The 21,986-nt window shown below is 37.2% G+C and overlaps 1 protein-coding gene across 4 annotated transcripts in view; it reads left to right on the top strand.

Annotated features, from left to right (window-relative positions):
* Positions 1-21,986, top strand: part of ADGRB3 (adhesion G protein-coupled receptor B3) — a 726,064-nt gene that overhangs the window by 670,755 nt on the left and 33,323 nt on the right. For 3 of the 4 annotated variants that reach the window (XM_045069381.1, XM_004769290.3, XM_045069383.1), the window contains 5 exons: positions 1,571-1,669; positions 1,995-2,166; positions 13,103-13,198; positions 14,688-14,727; positions 19,101-19,744. In XM_045069381.1, the coding sequence (XP_044925316.1) occupies positions 1,571-1,669; positions 1,995-2,166; positions 13,103-13,198; positions 14,688-14,727; positions 19,101-19,744 (1,051 nt within the window). The remainder of the gene's footprint in view (positions 1-1,570; positions 1,670-1,994; positions 2,167-13,102; positions 13,199-14,687; positions 14,728-19,100; positions 19,745-21,986) is intronic. The other variant, XM_045069382.1, reaches the window with a different exon arrangement.

Here is a 21,986-nt window from a genome sequence, read left to right as displayed (position 1 = left end):
AAAAAAATTATATATATATATATATATATATATATATATATATATATATTTTTAAAAGGAAGGAAAAAACACAGATGCCTAAGCCACACTGAACTGGAGTCTTTGGTGTTGGGTACATATATCTGAGGTGGCACCACTGTGGGGAACACCGCTGTAGATAGGCACTCCTTTGGCAGTCGTTTCAAACACACTCGCATGCCCATTGAGGCACTAGTGATCCAACTGGATAGACCATTGTTTACTTGTTATTGTGAAAAGTTTGTTCTCATGTGCCAGGACATAGGCCCAGGGTGGAATCTGTAAGATGAATGATGTAGTCCCCTATTTCCCACCCTCACATCTAACTCTAAAAGCTTTGATTTTTCTCCTGGGGTCTACTGGTCACTCAGTCTACTTATTTAATAGCTTTCAGATTTATTATCTCATCCAAGCACTATCCAAAAATGAGTTCACTTCTTTAAAAAAAATGAGATAGTCTGAAGTATGATGATCTTAGGATTTTTCTCTATCCTGCCACTTTTATTACATACCTGTCCACTAAATATTATTTTGAAAAAACCTACTGAGAAAACATATATTTTAGACATCAGCACCACAAGAGAATAGACGAGAGAAGTATACCGCAGAAAATCATTTCAAGACGTTTTGAACTTCAAATAATTTCTTTTGGTTTTTCATGAGCACGTTATGTTCTAATAAACCAGTCATTTTCAAGGCACTGTTTTCTAATGTAAAATGTGTACAAAGTTTTTCTGGATAGCATGACTTTGCTTCTATGACATAAGACATTAAATCTGAATTATCTGAATCTGAATTTGCCTGCGAAATCCTCCAGGATTAGAATAGACCGTTTAAATGCTGTTGGATTGGAGTTTGTGAAAAAATGTTCGAAAGACTATTTTGAACTTAATGTTAAATGTGTTTTATTAAAGCATTAAACTATCACCCTTTTTATTATAAACTGATATTTCATCAAATTTCATCAGCCCCTATATTCAGATCATCCTAAAATGTGGATAATACATTGATGCTGTGAGAAATTTAAAAATATGAATCTGCTGAGATAAAGGCTACATCGCCCACAAATGATTAAAATATATATCTTCTTATACTGGACTTCTGATATACATGTTTACATTTCAGAAGGTTTTAACTGGTATCATGTGCCTTCTGCAAATGACAATGAAAATCTTTGAAGCTGGGAGTCCTGATGTGTTTGATAATCAGGGGTCTGAATAAAGGGTTTTCACTGTATGTCTACACAAACACATGCTTATGTTTAACTCAGTGTATTGAACAATTTTGAACTGTAGACACCGGGCCATTTATGATGTAACTGATGGGAATACGCTTTGCATGCAACAAAGGCCCATCTTATTAAAAGGTAAATGTTACAAAAATAATGTGTAGTGTAAATGCATCTTTAAAACAACCCAGAGCATTCATCTTTGATAAATAAACTTATCTGCATGAAATCGTATTTAAAAGCTAACTTGCAGCAGCAACGTCTTTTTTTTTTGGTGACAATTCAATATTTTGTTCTTTTTGTGGGTGTTCTGTTTGTTTGCAGTCAGATGAGTGAGCCTCATAGCGGTTTGACGCTCAAATGTGCCAAGTGTGGAGTAGTTTCAACAACAGCTTTGTCAGCCACCACCGCCAGTAACGCCATGTTAGTCCCAATCATTTACATCTTCTTGTTACAAATCTTTTACAGTGCATGTGAGAAAATGCTATTGTGGAAAAATAAAAAATGTCGTGTTTGCTAATATCGGAGCTAAGAGCATACTTAAATATTTATAATTGGCAACTGCCTTTATAACTATTGTGGGATTGGCTATAAAACATAAATAAAACTATGCAATGTTATCTGCTTTATGGTTTCCAAGTTAATGGTCTTGGTACCACATCCAAGAATGCTTTGTTGAACGGGGGTTGGTTATTGCCTGGGGCGTGACACGCAGCTACGTAATGTTGCTCTCTCTGTCTCTCAACAGGGCGTCCCTTTGGAGTTCCTGCGTGGTGCTGCCCCTTCTGGCTCTGACGTGGATGTCTGCAGTTCTGGCCATGACAGACAAACGCTCCATATTGTTTCAAATACTTTTTGCCGTGTTTGATTCTTTGCAAGGTTTTGTGATAGTCATGGTCCACTGCATTCTTCGGAGAGAGGTACGAAAGAGAATCCCTCTGGTAGAGGGGGATGTTGGTTAGATGAGTATTTTCCTTGTTAACAAATAGGATCATTCATTTTAATACCTTGGGATTAAAATCATCTCTTCTAAAGGCAATCATTTGGAAAGTCAAAGCTAAAGGAGAAGCTATAAGACAAAGTTCAAGAGGGTTCTTTGGACCCTGAAAGTGACAGTTAAAACAGATGGGACTGTGCAACAGAAGATGCTTCCAGGGGTCCCAGACACCAGGGAGAGTAGAGTCAAGAGAGGTGATAAGTGGAGACAAGTCCGTAAGAGACACTAGTAGATGAGGGAGTGGGGTGGCATATATATATATATATATATATATATATATATATATATATATATATATAAAATTTATTTATTTATTTTACAGAGAGAGAGAGATCACAAGTAGGCAGAGAGAGAAGGGAAAGCAGACTCCCTGCTGAGCAGAGAGTCCTATGCGGGGCTCGATCCCAGGACCCTGAGATCATGACCTGAGCCAAAGGCAGCGGCTTAACCCGCTGAGCCACCCAGGCACCCCTGGGGTGGCATATTTTTAAGAGGTGTAGTTCATAAATGTAATACAAAGATATCTCTTAAACCCATTCCCAGCTGCTTCGGCACACAGCATATCCCCATTCCTTCATACTTATTACATTTTAAATAGAAAATGTTGAGGATTACCAAATGGTTTTTGTGTCTCTATACTAAATTAAGGTTGCTAAAGGTGTGTGATTTTGAGATGGATGTTTATACTTAAAAAAAAAAAAATGTACACAATGCAACACAAAAGCGGTAATTGTCCCCAGGAACTACAGATCTAAAATCACAGCATTTTTCCAGGTCATGGTTGAGGTTTATTGTCAGCAGTGAGGAAAACAAGTCCTCCTTCATGAGTTGAGACACTAACCTGCACCGAATCCACTGAGCAGTGATAGATGTCGGACGTGATTTGTTTTGTGAGAAAATATTGTTTTCCAACCAGTGCAAAAATTATGCCGAGTGCTTGCAAGCACTGACACAGTGTTTACAAGGTTTATGAGTCATTTTTGTGTTTACTCTGGGGACAGTGGCAACTAAAACACAATGACACAGTGCCATGCCAGTAATTTTGAGGAAATGGCCTACACTGTCATTTCTCATTATCCAGCTTGTTTGAAAACTTTATTATGATGTGCACATTGCAGAAAGACTCATGTGTGTATGACTGCACACCACACAGTTTTTACAGTGATATGTGAAGGTAACCGAAGGTTTACCAGATGGGGAGAACAATATTTCTGAGCTGCTTCAGTAAGGTACAGATGTCAGCAATAAACCTACATGTGTATTCCAAGAACATTATATGATGAAAAGAAGAGTGACTTCACATTACAAAGGAGGCAATATTTCATCATTTAAAAATATGATTTAGCTTATAGTTGCCAAGCCCTTTAATTCCCTCATCACAAATTTCTACCTAGAATATCGGTATTAAAAATATTGCAAGTATTCAATCCTTTGTAGACCCAAATTAAGTAAAAGTTAAGGGGAAATTGAACAATTTAGGGCTGTGTAATTCTCCAACGATAGCTGCCTTGTGGGTCTTCTGCATTATCTGTAATGTGTTTATGTAACAAAACTGTTCTAAGCAAATAGACACAGGATGCATTTTTGATTGACAATTAAGGATGAACAGTTGTGGGTTTTAAGCAAGATACATAATACATTTATGCAGTTTTCAGACAATAATAACACTGTAGGTGTTAAAGAGGAGAAAAGTATCCTATCTCTAAATAAGCCTCTCTTTTTCTTCAGAAATATGCTTTGGACATAGCCCTAGGCTATGTTAAAAATATTCAGGTTTTAAAATGACAGATATTTTGATGGTTTATCATCAAATTTTTGCTCCTTACATGAAGAAAAATATTTGGCATACAAATTTATTTCCATCAGAACTTTTCCATAGTTGCTAATTGGACTAATAACCATCAAAAACATGATTTAAGGGGCACCTGGGTGGCTCAGTGGGTTAAGCCACTGCCTTCGGGTCGGGTCATGGTCTCAGGGTCTTGGGATCGAGTCCCGCATCAGGCTCTCTGCTCAGCGGGGAGCCTGCTTCCCTTCCTCTCTCTCTGCCTGCCTCTCCATCTACTTGTGATTTCTCTCTGTCAAATAAATAAATAAAATCTTTAAAAAAAAAAAAACATGATTTAAGGGTAATTAAATCAAATCCTATAATAAAAGCTTCTGCTAAGTAGATATCTGTAAATATATGTTTCCTCTTTTAATAGGGAGTCAAAGTATGAATATTGGCCCTGTTATGATTGCATTTTCAATGATTAGTTCAAATTGAATAGTTTTATAGCTGATAAATGAATGGCAGAGTGTCATCACTCTCATTTCCAAAACCTGAAATGAAGAATCACATATCCATTATTTTCGCATTGACTTTAAAAATACCCTGTAACACTGCTGTAAGTACACAGAGCAGATGTCAGTTATAGGGCAAATCTCTCAGAATTTCTCAAAGGATGTTTTTACTGAAAAAAAAAAAAAAAAAAAAAAGAACCTTGTTTAAAAAGGTTTTGCAAATCCCAAGGACCACATCCAAAGAAGGCCTCATTGGGTTCAGAGAAACTCATCTTGACCTTCTAACTGTGTATGGCCTAACACACCAGTAATAAGTCTGTCTCATATTAGCTGTGATCACACTGTGCTAACTTTAAGCATAGTCCAGGAGAAGAGGAGCATCTTCCCATATCCTCAGTGTCTCCTCTGAACAGAAGTTCCATAAAAATACACCAAAGCAAATGGTCTAGATAGCTACCTATAAAATACTGGGTAATGACGACTGTCAAACTACCTGATAATCCCATAGGAGATTTTAGGAATACAATTTTACCTCTACTGCCTTTTTCACTTTAAAATATTTTTTACAATAACTCAGGATGATTTGTATGGAATTTTCTTCATTAAAAATGTATAAGCAGTGTAAGAAATATTTCCTTCAATTTAGAGAAAGACTGGATACAGATACACTTTTTTTTTTCCTGTGTATTTCTGACTTGCAGTAACATAATTTGGTCATTTATAGTCTTTAATGATTCTTCCAATATGAATCCAAAAGCCTTTTCCTATATTTACCTTTGTAATCTTCCTGTGAAGGAGGTGGGTATGCACAAGGGAGGAATATGGCCTCTCAGTTGAAGAAAGAGAAAAGAAACAAAATAGTATAACAGGCATTTTAAATGTGATGTGTATGAGGCTTGATTTATTCTAAATGTGCCTTTGCTTTTAGTGGATCCAGTTTTAAAACCAAATCATTTCACATCAGAAGGGAAGAGAAAAATGATCACTTTGGTTCTGGCAACTCAATTATATTCCACATTAAAAAAAAAAAAAGCAAATTGATTATTTGCATAACAATTTGTTGCAACCTCCAGATTGACATCTCAATATATAAATTTCATAAAATTTGTATTCTTGAAAATACAATTTTGTCTTCTGGAGCAACTCTGTCTATTGAATTGCTTTGGTAGATGCTTCTGACAAAAGAGAAAACAAAAAGAGGGAATAAGAAAAAAAATGATTTATCACACATCACTTGCAGCAACAAAACATAAATCTTAGAAGCTAATATGTGTAATGCCTAATAAGACAGAATCTAATAGAATAAATATAGATGCTTTCTTCATTTATTCATCATTCCTTGATTAGAATTCATTTGCATTAAACACATAACGACATCTACTATTTACTATTCTCCACATTGCTATGGAAATTCAAACTACACAAGTTATGAAACCTTTGAAATAGTTACTGTTGCTAGGAAACCACTTTCTTGGTGCCTGCACATTCTTCTCATTTCTCCTGTCTCTGGCTGTGCCTGGCTCTAAGACAATCTTACAGCTTAATGTCAGAGGGGGAAAATAACAAGATTGTGATACAAAATAAGCTACAATAAAACCCTTTCACTAAATGGAAGGAAAGAGGCAAGTGCTTAAATAGATGACTTTGTTGTATCAGTGTGTGAGGGTCCATGGCGCTCTGTAGTGGCAGTAGAAGGGCCAAGTTCCTCTTTTCCCCAGCACAGGCAGGAGGTCTAGGCTGCACCAGATGAGGTCCCAGAAACTTCATCCAAACCCAGGAAGCAATTTTGTAACAAAGTGCTTGAAATAAACATGAACAGCTTTCTCTTTCTTTCTTTCCCTCTTCCTCTCTTCCTCTCATTTCCCTCTGCCTTTTTTTTTTTCCTTCCAATTTCCAATTTGGAAAGTCACAAGTCACAAGTACATGACTGTGAATATATAAAACAGACGAGCATCCTTACTGATCTCATCTAAAACAAATGTTCTCCCCCAAATCATTAAAAAAAATAAATGAAGACAATAGACAATAGCAGTGAAATAACTAGAGAGCAGTTGGAAAAGAGGTCATACTGCATATAATATAGTTCAGATTGAGAGTTGCATGAGTCTCCAAGCCTGACTATTTACAGGGAAATTAGGTATGACTCATCATTACGGAAGTGCTTACGGAAGCGCCAATCTGTGCACGCCCTTAATGAGGGAGGGCAGGAGTTTCAATTGGCCTCTGGAGTGTGTGATAGAAGACTTCAGAATGCAGTGGGTCCTAAGCAGAAAAATAGGGTCAGAGGATTAAGAAGTGAAAGTTTCATGTAAGGGAAGATGGAGAGAGATTATTAGGCATGAGATTTCCATGGAATGGAGCCTGCGGTGAATATAGAATAGTCCTCTCTGAGACCATCTGGGATACATGGAGGCATGAAGCAAGTGATGTGATCCTACATACTAGAGTGATTTAAAAAAAAAAAAAAGTTTATAACTGCAACCCCAAGAGAAAGACAGTACTGACAACATTTGAGTGCATAGCATTGATTAAGTGATGTTTTTAGAGCTCTGTCATTGGGCTGTTCAGTGGCCATGCTAAGAGGCCACTGTGTGTCATGTCATGAAGAAGTTCAGTAGATTTCGTAGAGTTAGTGAGTGGTCCAGGTTGGGAGGCTCAGGGTGCCACTGATTCTAAGATTCTCAGTTGCTCAGAAGGATAAAGATTTAAGGGAAAAGGGAGTGGGTTGCTAAGAGCCTTTTCTTTGTCAGGCTGAATTGAAAGTTCAAGAAGAAATACATTTAAAGATCATTTTGTTTCTTGTGTTTCTTTTCTGGGAATGGGAGAATGGCTCACGGTACTGCAATGAAGCTGAATTTTATCAGAACAGAGAATGGAAAGCATGAAGAGTGCCTTTAACTAGGAACATGGATGTGACATACATGAACAAGGATCATATGCTTCTATTCCTATGTACTTATTCCCAGAAATCACCAGCCTCCCTTATTCCATTTCTTATAAATCCTACCTCTCCCTTCAGATTAGGTTTTCCTGACCTGAGCATAATCACAATTATATTATGAATATTTTCATCAGTCTTAATATGCACCTGTGGTCCTCCAAACCCAGGCAGAGATCTAGGAGCTTTAACCACAGCATGAAATCAGATGTGGGTTTTTTTGGTTTGTTTTTTTGTGTGTTGTTTTTTGTTTTTTGTTTTTGTTTTTGTTTTTACAGACAGAGATCACAAGTAGTAGGCAGAGAGGCAGGCAGAGAGAGAGAGGAGGAAGCAGGCTCCCTGCTGAGCAGAGAGCCAATGCGGGACTCTATCCCAGGACCCTGAGATCATGACCTGAGCCTAAGGCAGAGGCTTTAACCCACTGAGCCACCCAGGCGCCCGCATGAAATCAGATGAATCAAGTGGCATCAGTGAACAAATTGAGACACAGAGTACATGGCAGAGATTGGCAAACTCAGGCATGTCTGCCAGGTGGCATCCAACCTGGGCTTGCTTTACTTAAAATTCTTCTGAGTATATCTGGCCACAAGGATAGGCAAATCCTACTTCCCACTCCTCCGGGTTCCCTGGGATCCCACCTTGCAACATTGTTAAACTGGTGGCAGAAAGTTGAATGTGTCTGGAATAGAGGTCAGAATTAAGTTTTCATTTTCTGCCTTGAAATGGGTGGCATGATACTAAAATTAAGTATCTTCTGTGAAGACCTTAGCTGGGGTGTCTGACATAGAACTTCCCTTCCTCCTTTTCTCATTTGCATGCTAAAGAAGTGGTGCTCCGTTTTTTCAGTTCATATATGTGACATGTCCTCTAGGGGAGCTTACTGTAACCCCCCAAACTGGTACAAAACAAGGTAAAAAGCTGCAACAGTTTTGAAAGTGATAGATCCTTTAGGTGTTCAAAAATGCCAGTAACGGGCACCTGGGTGGCTCAGTGGGTTAAGCTGCTGCCTTCGGCTTGGGTCATGATCTCAGGGTCCTGGGATCCAGTCCCAGGTCGGGCTCTCTGCTCAGCGGGGAGCCTGCTTCCCTTCCTCTCTCTCTCTGCCTGCCTCTCTGCCTACTTGTAGTCTCTCTCAGTCAAATAAATAAATAAATAAATCTTTAAAAAAAAATTCCAGTAGACGAAAGTCGTTAGGACTGAAATTTAGGAGTAAAGTCCCTATTTTCCCTTCCATGTAAAGCAAGGGACAAACCATTTTTATTTCCTTTGCTATCAGAGAAGTCATGTAATGCTTTCATAATGTGAAGTCATTTGTGTTATTTATGTCAGTTGGCATAATATACATGAAATTGAGAATAATCTTCCTGGTTCATTTAATGATTAAATTATATGGAATTTAATATGATTAAAAAGACCTGAGTCATTTATTTCATATGAATCAATAGAAACAATAGTAGACCTTAGATCCAGGAAAAAAATAGAATGCATAAGAAATCCCCCCCCACCAACAAGCTAACAATCGCAAATAATTATAAGGATGAAACTTAATTTTTTTGCTTGTCTTAAAATGACCCTCACGAATAGAAAATCAAGAATAACGGGAGGTAAAACTGCCTTCTTAAAAGATAAAGATTTGGGGTCTGAGCTGCTTGGTAGCTAAATCCAGAGCCCGTTTCAAACAGTGCAGCTCTTGCCGTGAGGTTTCTCTCAATTGCAACGCTGCCAAGCATTGCTCGGTGCTCTTCCCCAGCAATCTCTAAATCTGGCACCAACTTTCACAGTGACACTCTGCCAGCTGCCTTCAGAGCGAGGACCAACCGAGAAGCTCTGGTCTTGCTGCTCCTGAGAGGATGCAGACCGCTGTTCTGTGGGGGGTGGGGGACACTGAGGGGAGACACACCCTGGCAAACATCTTTGAATTCATGCCTCACTCAGGAAACCATCCACAATAAAAGGGTGTGTGGCTTTGCAGGTTTTTAGAGCAGCCCCCGGCAGGACCTAGATGGGATGACTTTGGTGGTGCCGCTGATGGATACTTGCAGAAGACAGCCTTGGTTCCTTATTCTTTCCCCTCACCTTGTTTTTGACATTCTTTTTTTTTTTTTTTAAACTTCACAACATGATATCAGATTTCCTTAAAGTGCCCCAAATACCTGTTCTTTGCTACTCCCCCAATACTTTTTAACCCTTGTCTGGCTGCCAGTTAAGGTTAAAGACCTACTGGAAGAGTATTGTAAAAAGAGGACATTTTGGAGGCTAGATTTTAATTGTGCAATCATATGTCAGACATTTAATTGTTCAAGACGAGTTTATTAAAAACTGCATTTACTGGGATGCCTGGGTGGCTCTGCCAGTTCGGTGTCTGCCTTTGGCTCAGGTTATGATGATCCCAGAGTCCTGGGATCGAGTCCCACATCGGGCTCCTTGCTCAGCAGGGAGCCAACTTCTCCCTCTGCTCTGCCTGCCGCTCCCCCAGCTTGTGCTTTTTCTGACGCATAAACAAAAATCTTAAAAATAAATAAATAAAAATTGTATTTCCTGGTCTTGTGTAAGTTTTTAAAAAAATTACAAGAGTTATATAAAAATTTTTAAATTAAATTGTTAACTAAAATAAGTGCTTTGTTCCCCACAAACAGTAAATCAGGTAAATGAGTTTAAATGATAAATATGTGAATCTTCTAACAATTGTTTTTCTTCAATCTTAACCACAAGGCTAGAAACACCAAAACTATTATTGTCCTGCAGTGTAAATATGAAAATTGGCACAGAAGATTTTAATATCAGGATGGGATAGCCAAATATAGATTCTGTCTTTGGTTTTTTGCTTTCTTCTTGTCTAGAATTAAGGTCCTTGCAGACTTGCTTTTTAAAAAATTCCAGTTGTTCTCTACTAGTACAATTCCCATCGATTCACCAAAGATATATAAGTCTTTTTGTTTACTTGATAGAAAATTCAATTAATTATCAAAATGTTTCCAAATAGCTACAGATAAATTTTCCAGGTACTGCCTCTCCTGAAACCCTTTTTTCTGTGATGAGGAATATGCCTTGTGAAATCTAGCCTAATCATTCCTCCCTGACTGTGTTGGACAAATATTTAAGGCTAATTCATCTAGATTGCCTGAATGCATTTTTAAGATTTTGTAAAAATCAAATGGAGCATTCGGAATCAAGTAGAATTTCTCCTGCAAAGCTTTCTGCATTAGAGGTAACAGAAGCACTGAAAGTGTCAGAGAATCTAGCACTTAAATTATGGCATTTATGTGACTATTAAAGTGACTTTGAATTTATTGGAGATTTTTTATGCTTTTCTGTTTTATGTTTCTTCTGAATAGCATTGACTGATTCACAAAGCTGACATCATTCTCCAGGGTAGAAATGCCCTTAATCCATTGTCGTATTTGGGAATTTAGTAATTTTGAAGTATTGATTTTGTATGTGTATGTTATGAAAAAGAGATTTCTTTTATGTCTCCTTTAAGCGATAGGGTAGTAGATTTTGAAGAGAAACTTAGCAGAAGTTGCTTTTCCATATTTCATTGTCAGACAAAAATATCTGACAGCTAGACTCTGAAGGTCTGAAAATGGAGTGGTTAGCGTGGACCAGTTAAATTAATGTTTAGTATTACCAAGTGCCACTTTCATATGTTATATATGCTAGTATTTAGAAAGAGATTTGAAAAAATCTTTCATGTGACAAACTCCTGGAAGGCAATATTTCTAACATATGGTTTAGCTACCTTTATAAATTGTGTTTCTTATCAGTCACCTTGGGGCACAAACAGAAAATTAGCACATACCTATTTTTTTGAGGTTAGTTCTTTGGACTTTTTCTTTTTTCTTTCTTAGTGTTTTTCCCCAATGCAAATTTCTGTGTAGCAAACAGTGATCATCTGACAAACACTAGACTCATTACCAATTTTTGATTATTAATGTGTCACTACTCATGACTTATACCTATTACTTCTTAACCTAAAAAGGAGGATCCTGAAAGTATTTGCATCTAAAGAGTCTAACTTTTCTCATGTCATGAGTCCTTCAAGGGAGATGCTGGAAGGTTTAGTTCTAAATATTTATCTAGTTCTTCAGGAAAAGATGATGAGACTAGATTTCCCTGAACCTATACTTGGATTGATGTTTTTAAAGGAGGAAAGAAGACATTATCTTGCCTATTAATAGCAGGCAACTCCTCACTCTTTTTTGCTAGTAAATCTCAGGTTTAGAAATATTAGCAGCCGAGGACAGAAAAGAGGTGAGAGAGTGTCGAGTCCATCCCCCACTCCCTAAATTCACAGCCTTAGTGGCCACATCACCAGAATTAGAACCTGAGGTGGAGAGTGTCGAGTCCATCCCCCACTCCCTAAATTCACAGCCTTAGTGGCCACATCACCAGAATTAGAACCTGAGGTAGAGAAAAAGAAGTAGACAGAGGTCTCCTTCCTGGACTGGCTGGCCAGGGCTCCGTGGTGGTGACTAACCCCCACGTCACTTTCCAAATCTTGCAATGATAACTTCGGGCATGGGCGGGAGGGGCTCGGTTTTCTTCTGGCCAGTACATCCACTGTACACATCTCACAGCTGAACAGTGACAGGATATTTTATGTCCCTGCTTTTCAGAAGTAAAGATCGTTTGTTATGTGTTTACTTTGGTTGTCTGTGGGACGACGCTTTGGTAAAACCGCATATGCAACATCATGTCTGCTTTGTTTTTTAATCCAATAAAACAGATCATAATAAACTAGACAGGGAATATCAGTCTTGTGACATCAAAACAACACAATAGGAAAATGACCTTGTCATTGACTGGGATAAGAAGCTACTTGTGATGATGCCTATCGATAGCTTGTTAGGAGACTCATGAGCCACAGGAAGTGGGAAGGACACGTTACTGCGACGGCATCATGTGATCAGAATAACTATCCATTGATTTATGTGTTTGCTATTCGTCGATTCATGTTCACTCACTTCATAAAGGATTTAATGTTCTTCAAGTTTCCTTATGCTATGTGTTTCTTTACTCAGAATCCAATTGTGAATGCTTATGAAGGAAATTTGTCTTTGCAAAGTGATCTTCTTCCTTTTATTTTTAAGATGACCAGGAAAAGAGTCTTTCGTTAACTTTTTGTTTCGTTGTGTTTTGCTTTTACACCAGGGCACATGGTACTTGAAGGGAGACTAGAAATAGTTGCCCCAATATGATCCTTTCCATGAGACATAAAGGGAAAACCCCAAATCAGTTCCAGTCAAAAGATCATGGATTAATCTCAATTCTGTGGTGTTTAAAGCTATTACAAAGATTGTGCCGTAGCAAATAGGAAATCCCCCTTGAAAGACATACACATTGTTTGTAACACTGAAAATAAATCTGCCTTCTGGCAAGAATTACTGATTTTTCAGCCAGACACAGCCCTGGTGAGAACTGAGGAGTTCCCAGCACCTCCCCCTATAGATTATGGCGAGTGATAGATGTGGTGGCATCAAGTCCAGGGATACTAGCATATGTATTAAGAAGTAAGCAAAATGGGTATTAGATATAAAACAATGACAGTTAACATTTCTCATTTGATTACCAATATAGACAATATCGGGTCATTACCAAGAGAGAAGAAAATTAATGGGTTTCTGCTCCCCCCCTACAGGTTCAGGATGCATTTAGATGCCGATTGAGAAACTGCCAGGACCCGATCAATGCTGATTCTTCAAGTTCTTTCCCTAATGGGCATGCTCAAATAATGGTGAGCTTTCATTTTCCTTCTGACTGTTGATTAATTCATGATTTGTGACAGGAATAAACAAAATATTCTTAGTACTAAAATAGTATCCAAGTCCCATTTCGAGTGACTTTGGCTTTAGTTCATGAACGTATTTAGAGCTATCAGATAAGTGTTCTGTCCGGAATGCTCAGCAGTCCTGGATCTGTTATGGGCCTCCTGGTATGTTGAGTGTGGGGTTTCTGTGCAACACCAGAGAGTATTTTCATCCCTGCACAGAATAAGGGATATGTTTGTCCACAGGAACATGTTTGTTTACAGACCAGAACACTATGGACCTGCACTTCTGGCCATAAAGCAGTGGTGCTTAGCCTTTTCTGTGCCTTAGAATCTACACTCCAGACCAGTGAAATAAAAATGTCTGGGGTGGGAACCCCAGTATTGGCGGTTCCAACATGCAGCCTCAGATTAGAACTACTGCCCTAAGGCAGAAGGATGTGGCCACAATTCCAATTAAAGGTCAGTCATTGTACAAGAGCTGGACTGCTGAGATTAAGGGGTCCTATAGGCAAAAGCACTTTGATGTCTTTTAGAAATGAGATAAGATGTAAACTATGACTCATTAAAAACAGGGTTTAAATAGAGACTTCTTTTTTCATATATTCAATTTATTATGAGTGTTTTTGGATTAGACAACATAAAATAGTCAAAAGGATATACTAATAACTAAGGCTTGGGAAGGAATTACCAATTCTGTATTAAAATAAATAGATAAATACTGAAATTTCTAATTTAAAATATTAAAATAAATTTTAAAAATTCTAAATAATATCTTCCAGTATATGACTAGAAGAATTTAATTAAGACAGGCTAATTTAATTTTGTCATTTAAAGAAATTAACTGATCTGTTTGGGGGTAATATAGGGATGAAAGTGAACTCCAGCAAGTTGTAGACCAGATGAGTGTTGTTTAATATTCAATTTTAATTCCTAAATCTCAAAGGCTTTTGTCAATTTGAATGAAAATGGATCATTAGAAGAGCCTAGTTTGACTATTAAAGGTTTGACAAAGCTATATTATATGATACTACATTATAAACAATGTACTCAAAGTGAATACTTTATAAAAAACAAAGACATTTATTTAACTATGTTCAACAAAGACATTTATTAACTATGTTCATAATAATACACATTTTTTTGTGGTTTAAGAAATTATCTTGAAGGTCTATCCTTTTATAGATGATATCAGTCTCCTGACTGAAGAGGACAGTGAGTAGTGTATTGCTTTATTAAAATTTTATGCCAGTTTTCTACTGCTTTAATTCTACATTTGGTCTCTGACAAACAGGCTTGAAAACAATTTGATTATTCCTCAAGAAAATTCTTTTGCACAAAACAATAATCTAGTACTGCCTAGTCAGGTATCTGTAAACTTTAATCTAGTTAGTAAAAGTCACATTAAAGGTTTTCATTAAAGGTTGATTCTATGCCTTGTGATTTGTTGTTACAGACAGACTTTGAAAAGGATGTAGACATTGCTTGTCGATCAGGTAAGAATATTTGGATTTTGAAAGTATCATGAGGGACGTGAAATCACTTTTATGATTTTGATTTTAATGAAAATGCCACAGTTTACACATCACCTATTCATGTGGATGAATAAATAGAATCTCTCAAAAGGAAAGCATTGTAGCAGCAGAACGTGGTAGAGGGGGCGGGATGAGGGCTGAAGGGGGAATGAGGATTGACAGAGAAACGAAGAATGGCTCGTAGGAAGCACAGTGACAATGGGAAAGCACGGACTTGGAGACATAAGACTTCCATTCCACTGCTCTCTGGTTGTCAGGGGTAAGGCCAGTCAGTTTGGCCTCTGTGTGCCTCACTTCATCATCTGTGGACTATGGGTTGTTGCCAGGATGAAATACATTGTGTGTGTGTGTGTGTGTGTGCATCCTAGCTGCTGCCATTGCTACCTGCTTAGCAGAGCCCAGAAGAAACTGTTCAGTGCTCTCTGCTTTAGAGAGCTAGGGTCCCATGGATGGTGTCCCTTATGGTTATCCTCAGCCTGGGGCTAAATTTTCACCAGGAGTCGATGACTCAAGAGTTTCAAAGGAAACTACGTGTTCCATTTGTTGGATAATTCCAGTTGTTGCAAATGTTTCTGCATATTGAGATATAATAATATACCTTATTTTATGTTGTATTCATTGACTTGAGCACTGCCTTCTAAAATCAGAGTGGCTGTCTACTTTATCCAAATATCCAGATGTTTGGAAGCAAATCCCATTTAGTCTAGTCCAAGCCCTTTTTCTCCAGACTCAACAAACCATGGTTCCTCATTCATTGCTCATAGTATCCTCCCGGGCAGGCACGGTGCCCGTGGAGCCTCCAGTCTGTCAGTAGATTTTAAATTATGGTGCCCAAATGTACACACTTATTCAGCATTCCTCACACTTGGCTCTTTACTTATATTAATGTTATCTACATTTGCATTTCATAACAACTGGTGCTGTTACTACTGTCAACTTGTCAAGACTTCTTGTAGTTGTCAGGACGTTACCAGTAGAGGATGGAGTAAAAGTTCTGGGTTTTTTCCTGGAAGAAAAATCTGGCCTTGCATTTATCTCTGTTTGCTCTTTTGCTAGTTTCAGGCTAGCATTCTATCCATTGGAAATTTTGGGGCCATTGAAAATTTGATGAAAATACCTTCTAAATATCTATTCACACTGTTAGTGGGGGAATTGGATGGGAAGAGAAAGGGTGTAGAACCCTGCTGAGCTCAGTAGGGCACCTCCCACCACCCTTTAAGAATACTTTTCAGATTCACCTCATAAACATGAAACATCTTGGCAGGTTGTAAGATCATAGAGTTGTCATAATCACAAAAACATGAGAGACCAAGTTCATAGTCTCATTTCTGAATTCAGTGAAAATTCTCTGTGTAGAGTACAGTCATAGCCGAGCGGTAGAATAACTATCATAACTTGGCAACCCACATTGGGTCTGGGGGTAGGGGGCTAGGAATCACTCTTTCTTATTGAATAGCTAACAAAATATTGCTAAGAAACAGCCTCATTAGTGTTTGGTTTCCAAAGTCTGCCATTTCGGTTTTTGGACAACTGATAAAACATTTTCCATTGCTCCGTCTGCCCTCAATAATTTCTCAAAGATCACTGGCTACGGTGCCAGGTTCTACATCTGCGTTCTAAGATGGATGTGATCTGTCTGGGTTCCAGAAGCCTGAGTTTCTTTAAAATAATTAGTGATTCATTTAATTCCTATTTTCCCACATGTAGTTTAGCTTCCTTTCAGCCTTTTCTGGTGTACTCTTTATAGTTGTCCTTGATAGAGAACCAGGAGAGGAACAAAGTAGTTTTATCCAGACCAACCTTGTTAGCAGCACCTGGGAACCTGTTCAGAGTGTGCACTTTCAGGCCCCAGATCTCCTGTGGGGCGGGTGTAGTTACCCATGTCCTTGCCAGTTGTCCCGGTACTCGAGTGCATGCTGATGTCGGAAAGCCGCTGTCCTAGACCATCCTCCCCAAGCCATGGTCTCATCCGCCAGTATTCATCCTGCTCTCTTGCTAAGTTACCCTTTTTCTCCAGACTTTGTGGCATTCTGGAATTTAGTGTTCCTGAGCCGTTATTTTGTTCAAAAATAGTCTTGTAATTTTCTTTTTTCTTTTTGTCGGTGCCCCTTTTAACTGAGCTCATCAGGAATTTGCCTCAAATTTTCCCTAGAGGTTTCTGTTCAGTTCAGTTTTAAAGTTTCAATTCATGGACTCCAAGTAATCTTCCTCTAAATTTTGTTGAAATTCACTATCCCAAAGGGTGGAATACATACCTGATTATGCAAAATACTTAGGTGCATTTTCTTTTACTGTGCTAGTATGTATGTTTTGCCTTTTAAACTTAATTAATTTCTCGTAAAAGTCCCATCACTTTAACATCATGTTTGTAATGTGTAGGTGGTATGCATTTGTTTAGTTTTCCATTTGAAATTTGGATATCCATTTTAAGCAAGTCTAAGAGGCAGAAATACCTCTCATATGGAGTAGACACTACATAATAACTGTCTTTCCTCAAATATTTAAAATATTCAATTTTTCAGTAAAGATGGCTGTGTCATGTCATAAAAATATGGGAACTATGACTACAAATCATATTAATTGATACAAAGCTAAATGAATTTTGCACAAATACAGATTATAAAATCAATATTCAGTACAAAAATTTCCTTTATAGTTTCTAATACATTCATAAAAGTGTAAAGCTATATATGCCAACCAGTTCCCATAACTTGCCTTTAAATTGTACTGCTACAAATTTTGGATTAGTTTTTACATGCAGTTAAAGATTAAAAATATTCTTCCCTGAATTTGGAGATTTTTTAAAGTATTTTATTTAAAGTGTCATTAAGTCTATTAATTTAACATACTTTTCTCTTAATGATTTTATGTAAATTTTTCCTGGCAACCACAGTTCATTACTGATCTGAGGTTGGGAAGTAACTTTTTTTTAAACTGAATTATTCTACTTTTTTGTATAATAAATACAAAAGCTTACAACCAAATGTGGATTAATAAAAATTTATATGTAGATATAGATTTAATGTGATTTTTAGTGTCTGAAATAAGAAGACCTAGTACAATAATTAAATACAGTATCTCTAAAGATAAAAGATAATTACATGAATGGTGTGGTTTTTTTTGAATGATGCATGTTTTGAAATAATTTTGAAGGCTTCTCTTCTTTGTAGTCAGGAAAGACGTAATCTTCTGGTTTTTAACCTCTGCTTTAATGAATAATCATTATGGTGCTATTTGAAAATTGGATAAAAATGGGTAAGTTTCAATATATCTGCAACTTTTCATGAGGAAACAATGAACCAAATACTTTACAGTCGTCTCTGCCTAATGAAATTTTCAATGACAATTGCTCTGCCTTGTAGGTAGAACAACATTAAGTGCAGACATTGAGCCAACCTACAGTGCTCTTCTATATGTTTTCAATACCATAATGTGTGACTTTCTTCTTAGCTAGAGACAGGAGAAAAATGATAAAATCCATTTTAATTAAAAATTCTGAATTCTTTCATTGGTTTGTTTTTGTTTGATTTGGTTTATGTTTTCATTTCTTCCCCTTCCCTTACTACAAGTCATCATGCATTTTCAATTTTTCTAAGTCATTATTTTGCAGGCTTAAAATTAAACTGAGTTTTCAGAGGCTCATACGGTTAAAGTCAGTGGCAATTTCAAACCCTCCCCCTCCTGCCCAAAGGCATTCGAGCATATGGATTGATCTTGTGAAGAAATTCTTTTTTTTCTCCACATGGAACTGAAGATGATAAAAACTTTTGAACCCTGTATCTACCTTGACCATATGGACTTCATAGATGAATGCTCATTAATTTTCAACGTGCATAATTTTGGAGGAATTTCTAATGTAGTATGATGAAATTCTCATTGATTACCTCTTTCAAGAAGTATTTTAATGAATAGAACTTGTAGAATTCCTTAGGGGAAGAGCCTTTGAGAAAAAGTGAAATTTATGTGACTATATCCATGATTTCATAAAACTCTTTACAAAAGACTGGTGGAGAAACTTCTCTGGTGTCTGCCTTTCCCCTGAAAAGCTATGCAGAGTTGTTTAAGAATAGGGTATGGAGATTTTTGAAAGTCCATTAGACAACTTCCGGATGTGTTTAGCTATGGACTGCTGGAGATCTATAAAAGCATATCAGAATCAATAAAGAGTGATTGAGTAATCTGGACCATCCGCAAGCAATAGATATGTAATTATTTTAATATTATTTTTTAATTTGATTAAAGATATTGTTTCATAGAGCGATGGCAGACTGCAGTAATGAAAAGCTAAAAACTCACTAATTCTCTTCTGTGAATTTTTGTTTCCTAATTTACAGTTCTTCATAAGGATATCGGTCCTTGCCGAGCGGCAACAATAACAGGAACGCTCTCTAGGATTTCTCTTAACGATGACGAAGAAGAAAAGGGAACAAACCCTGAAGGGCTAAGCTATTCCACACTGCCTGGAAACGTCATTTCCAAAGTCATTATCCAGCAACCCACGGGTATGCACATGCCCATGAGTATGAATGAGCTGGGCAATCAGTGTTTGAAAAAAGAGAACAGTGAATTGCGAAGAACTGTGTACTTATGTACAGATGACAATTTGAGAGGAGCAGATATGGACATGGTCCATCCTCAAGAAAGAATGATGGAAAGTGACTATATCGTGATGCCCAGAAGTTCTGTAAATACTCAGCCATCAATGAAAGAGGAAAGCAAAATGAATATTGGCATGGAAACCTTGCCACATGAAAGGTTATTGCACTACAAAGTGAATCCCGAATTCAACATGAATCCCCCTGTAATGGACCAGTTCAATATGAACTTAGATCAACACCTTGCACCCCAGGAACACATGCAGAATTTGCCCTTTGAGCCTCGCACAGCTGTGAAGAATTTCATGGCCTCTGAGTTGGATGATAATGCAGGACTATCAAGAAGTGAAACTGGGTCAACGATATCAATGAGCTCATTAGAGGTAAGCAATAGAATAAGCCTTTCCTTGATACTTGAAATATTTGATATTTGAGAAATTGATTCATAGGACACTGGATTGAGGGAGAAGTGTCACATTACCTTTTCCAGTTATGTACCATACAAAAATTTTTGGCATGTTGGGGTTAAGATTCTAGACATATTTTTTTTCCCCAGTAGTACATCAGAATGCTTTTTCTCAAGATCATGTTTTGAAAGGGGAGCCCTCTATATTTAAAAGGATGTGAATCAAAATTCTTTCATAATGGGAATCAAGTAGAGCACTCATAAAGGAAAAAAATAGAAGATCCTCCTGATGTTTCTCAGGTACCAGAGATCCTTTTGGTGGTGAAAGTAGTTCATGGATGGCATTACAAACTTAAACTAAAGTCTGGATTTTCTGTGTGAGGGCATCCATTAAAAATAAAAAAATTGGAATGTTTCTGTGGAGTCTTCCATTACACTGATTATAAATGCTATTTTTATGTTAGATCGATATCTTTCAGAGTAAGTGTTTTGCTCTCCACTCTTGTAGAATGATGACCACTAAAATTTTTTATCTTAAATTGTGAGCTCTCGGGAGGGATGTACATTAATCAGATTAAGAATCAGGGCTCTGAGGTCCAACCACATGGCTTTTCTATAAAAGCAAATTCTCCTCAGCTTCTTTTCAACTCATAAAATGAAATACAGAGTAATCAACTGTTATCAATATCATTCATCTTATATTACAATTAATCTAGTAAGACCTAAGGAACGTGTCTTTTTTGTTGTTCATATGCACCATGTTAGTTTTATCTGTGACTTTTATATCTTGTACCTTGAAATTTTGCTATAAACCTACTGCTGATATATAACATATTTTAGTATACAATGCAATACATGTACTCTCTTGCACGTATTGCCAATTGTTTTTAATATGATGGGTCATTTCATAAGATACTACTAAGAGAAAGACACTATAACTTGTCACTTACCCTTTTCATCAGAAATATGCTGATCATCGTATGTTCTTGTGTTCAGAAGTGCACAGAGATAATTTTCCCTCCCTTCTCCCCCCAAAGCCATTCCTTCTGCTAGGTCAACAGGAAAAGAGATCATGTGAAACTAGAGTAACTTGATGAGTGGAGTGATTTTGAGATTTTTTTCCCAACTGGATCAAGGAACTTCTAGATGGGGAAAATGGAAAAGTGGATGGGATCGAACCCCTAGATTCTAGATCAATCTTAAACGAACTAGGGTTTCTGAAAAGGATCATCCCTTACAACCAAAAGCATAGGGGTGGTGAGGCCAAGTTAACTGTAGACGGGTAGGAGCTCCCACGACCATGGGACAAAAGTGTTCTGTCCTTCTGAATTAGCAGACTTGCTACTATTTCTCTTTTTCTAACTTGTGTATCCCGGAGACTAGCAGGTCACCTCCAGTGCACTCACATAAGCACAAACTACCAAATATGTATGCAAAATCACAAACATTTCAAAAGGATTTTCAGTCAGTGTGCATGTAATAATATAACATAAGTAATCATAATTCTGATGTACTACTTGAAAATTGTAATGACCATATGAGTCCTTTCTATAAAGGGGCTCTTTAAAATGTGCTCAAGGGGTTAGAATGGAATTGCATTAAAATATCTTATTATAAAAATGCTTTACATCTAAAAGCCTAAAAACGTCTCTGGGTTTAATGTTGTACAGGTCATGTGTGCTTGAACAATAGACTAAATTTCCAAGTGTTGCTCTGTTCAGTTTGTAATTTTTCCAAATCTCCATATCCTTATTATTAAGTATAAGCATCATATGTAACTGTGATTCAGCCAAAAGATCTGCATTTAAATGACTTAGAGATCATAAGGCTTACATCTTAAAAAGGAAGGAAATTCAGGATTCAAAATGAAAATTCACTTCCTCATTTTCATTCTTTGAAAGAGTTTAATAGTAATTGCTTATGGTGACCATTTTAGGAGACAGCTGAAAGAGAATATATAGATGTGGGAATGAATAATAAAAATTAGCATTTATATAGCATCTTTCATTAGCAGATCCTCAAATCACCTTAAAAACATGAATTAATTAATCTTCACAACACCTCTGTGCAATGGATAAGTTGTTATAATCCATGAAGTAAAGTCATTTATTCAAGGTTACAGAGCAAGTGCATAGCACATCTAGGAAAAGAATCTTTCTGTCCTGATCAGTTTTGTGCTGTCTAAAAGTGACAGTAATGTGTCTGGACATTAGCAGGAG

The sequence above is a fragment of the Mustela putorius genome, unplaced genomic scaffold, assembly GCF_011764305.1.
Source record: "Mustela putorius furo isolate JIRA1106 unplaced genomic scaffold, ASM1176430v1.1 tig00003927_pilon_pilon_pilon, whole genome shotgun sequence".
Taxonomy (NCBI): domain Eukaryota; kingdom Metazoa; phylum Chordata; class Mammalia; order Carnivora; family Mustelidae; genus Mustela; species Mustela putorius.
Note: the sequence above shows the minus strand (reverse complement) of the source record. Positions and strands in the feature narration are given on the sequence as shown.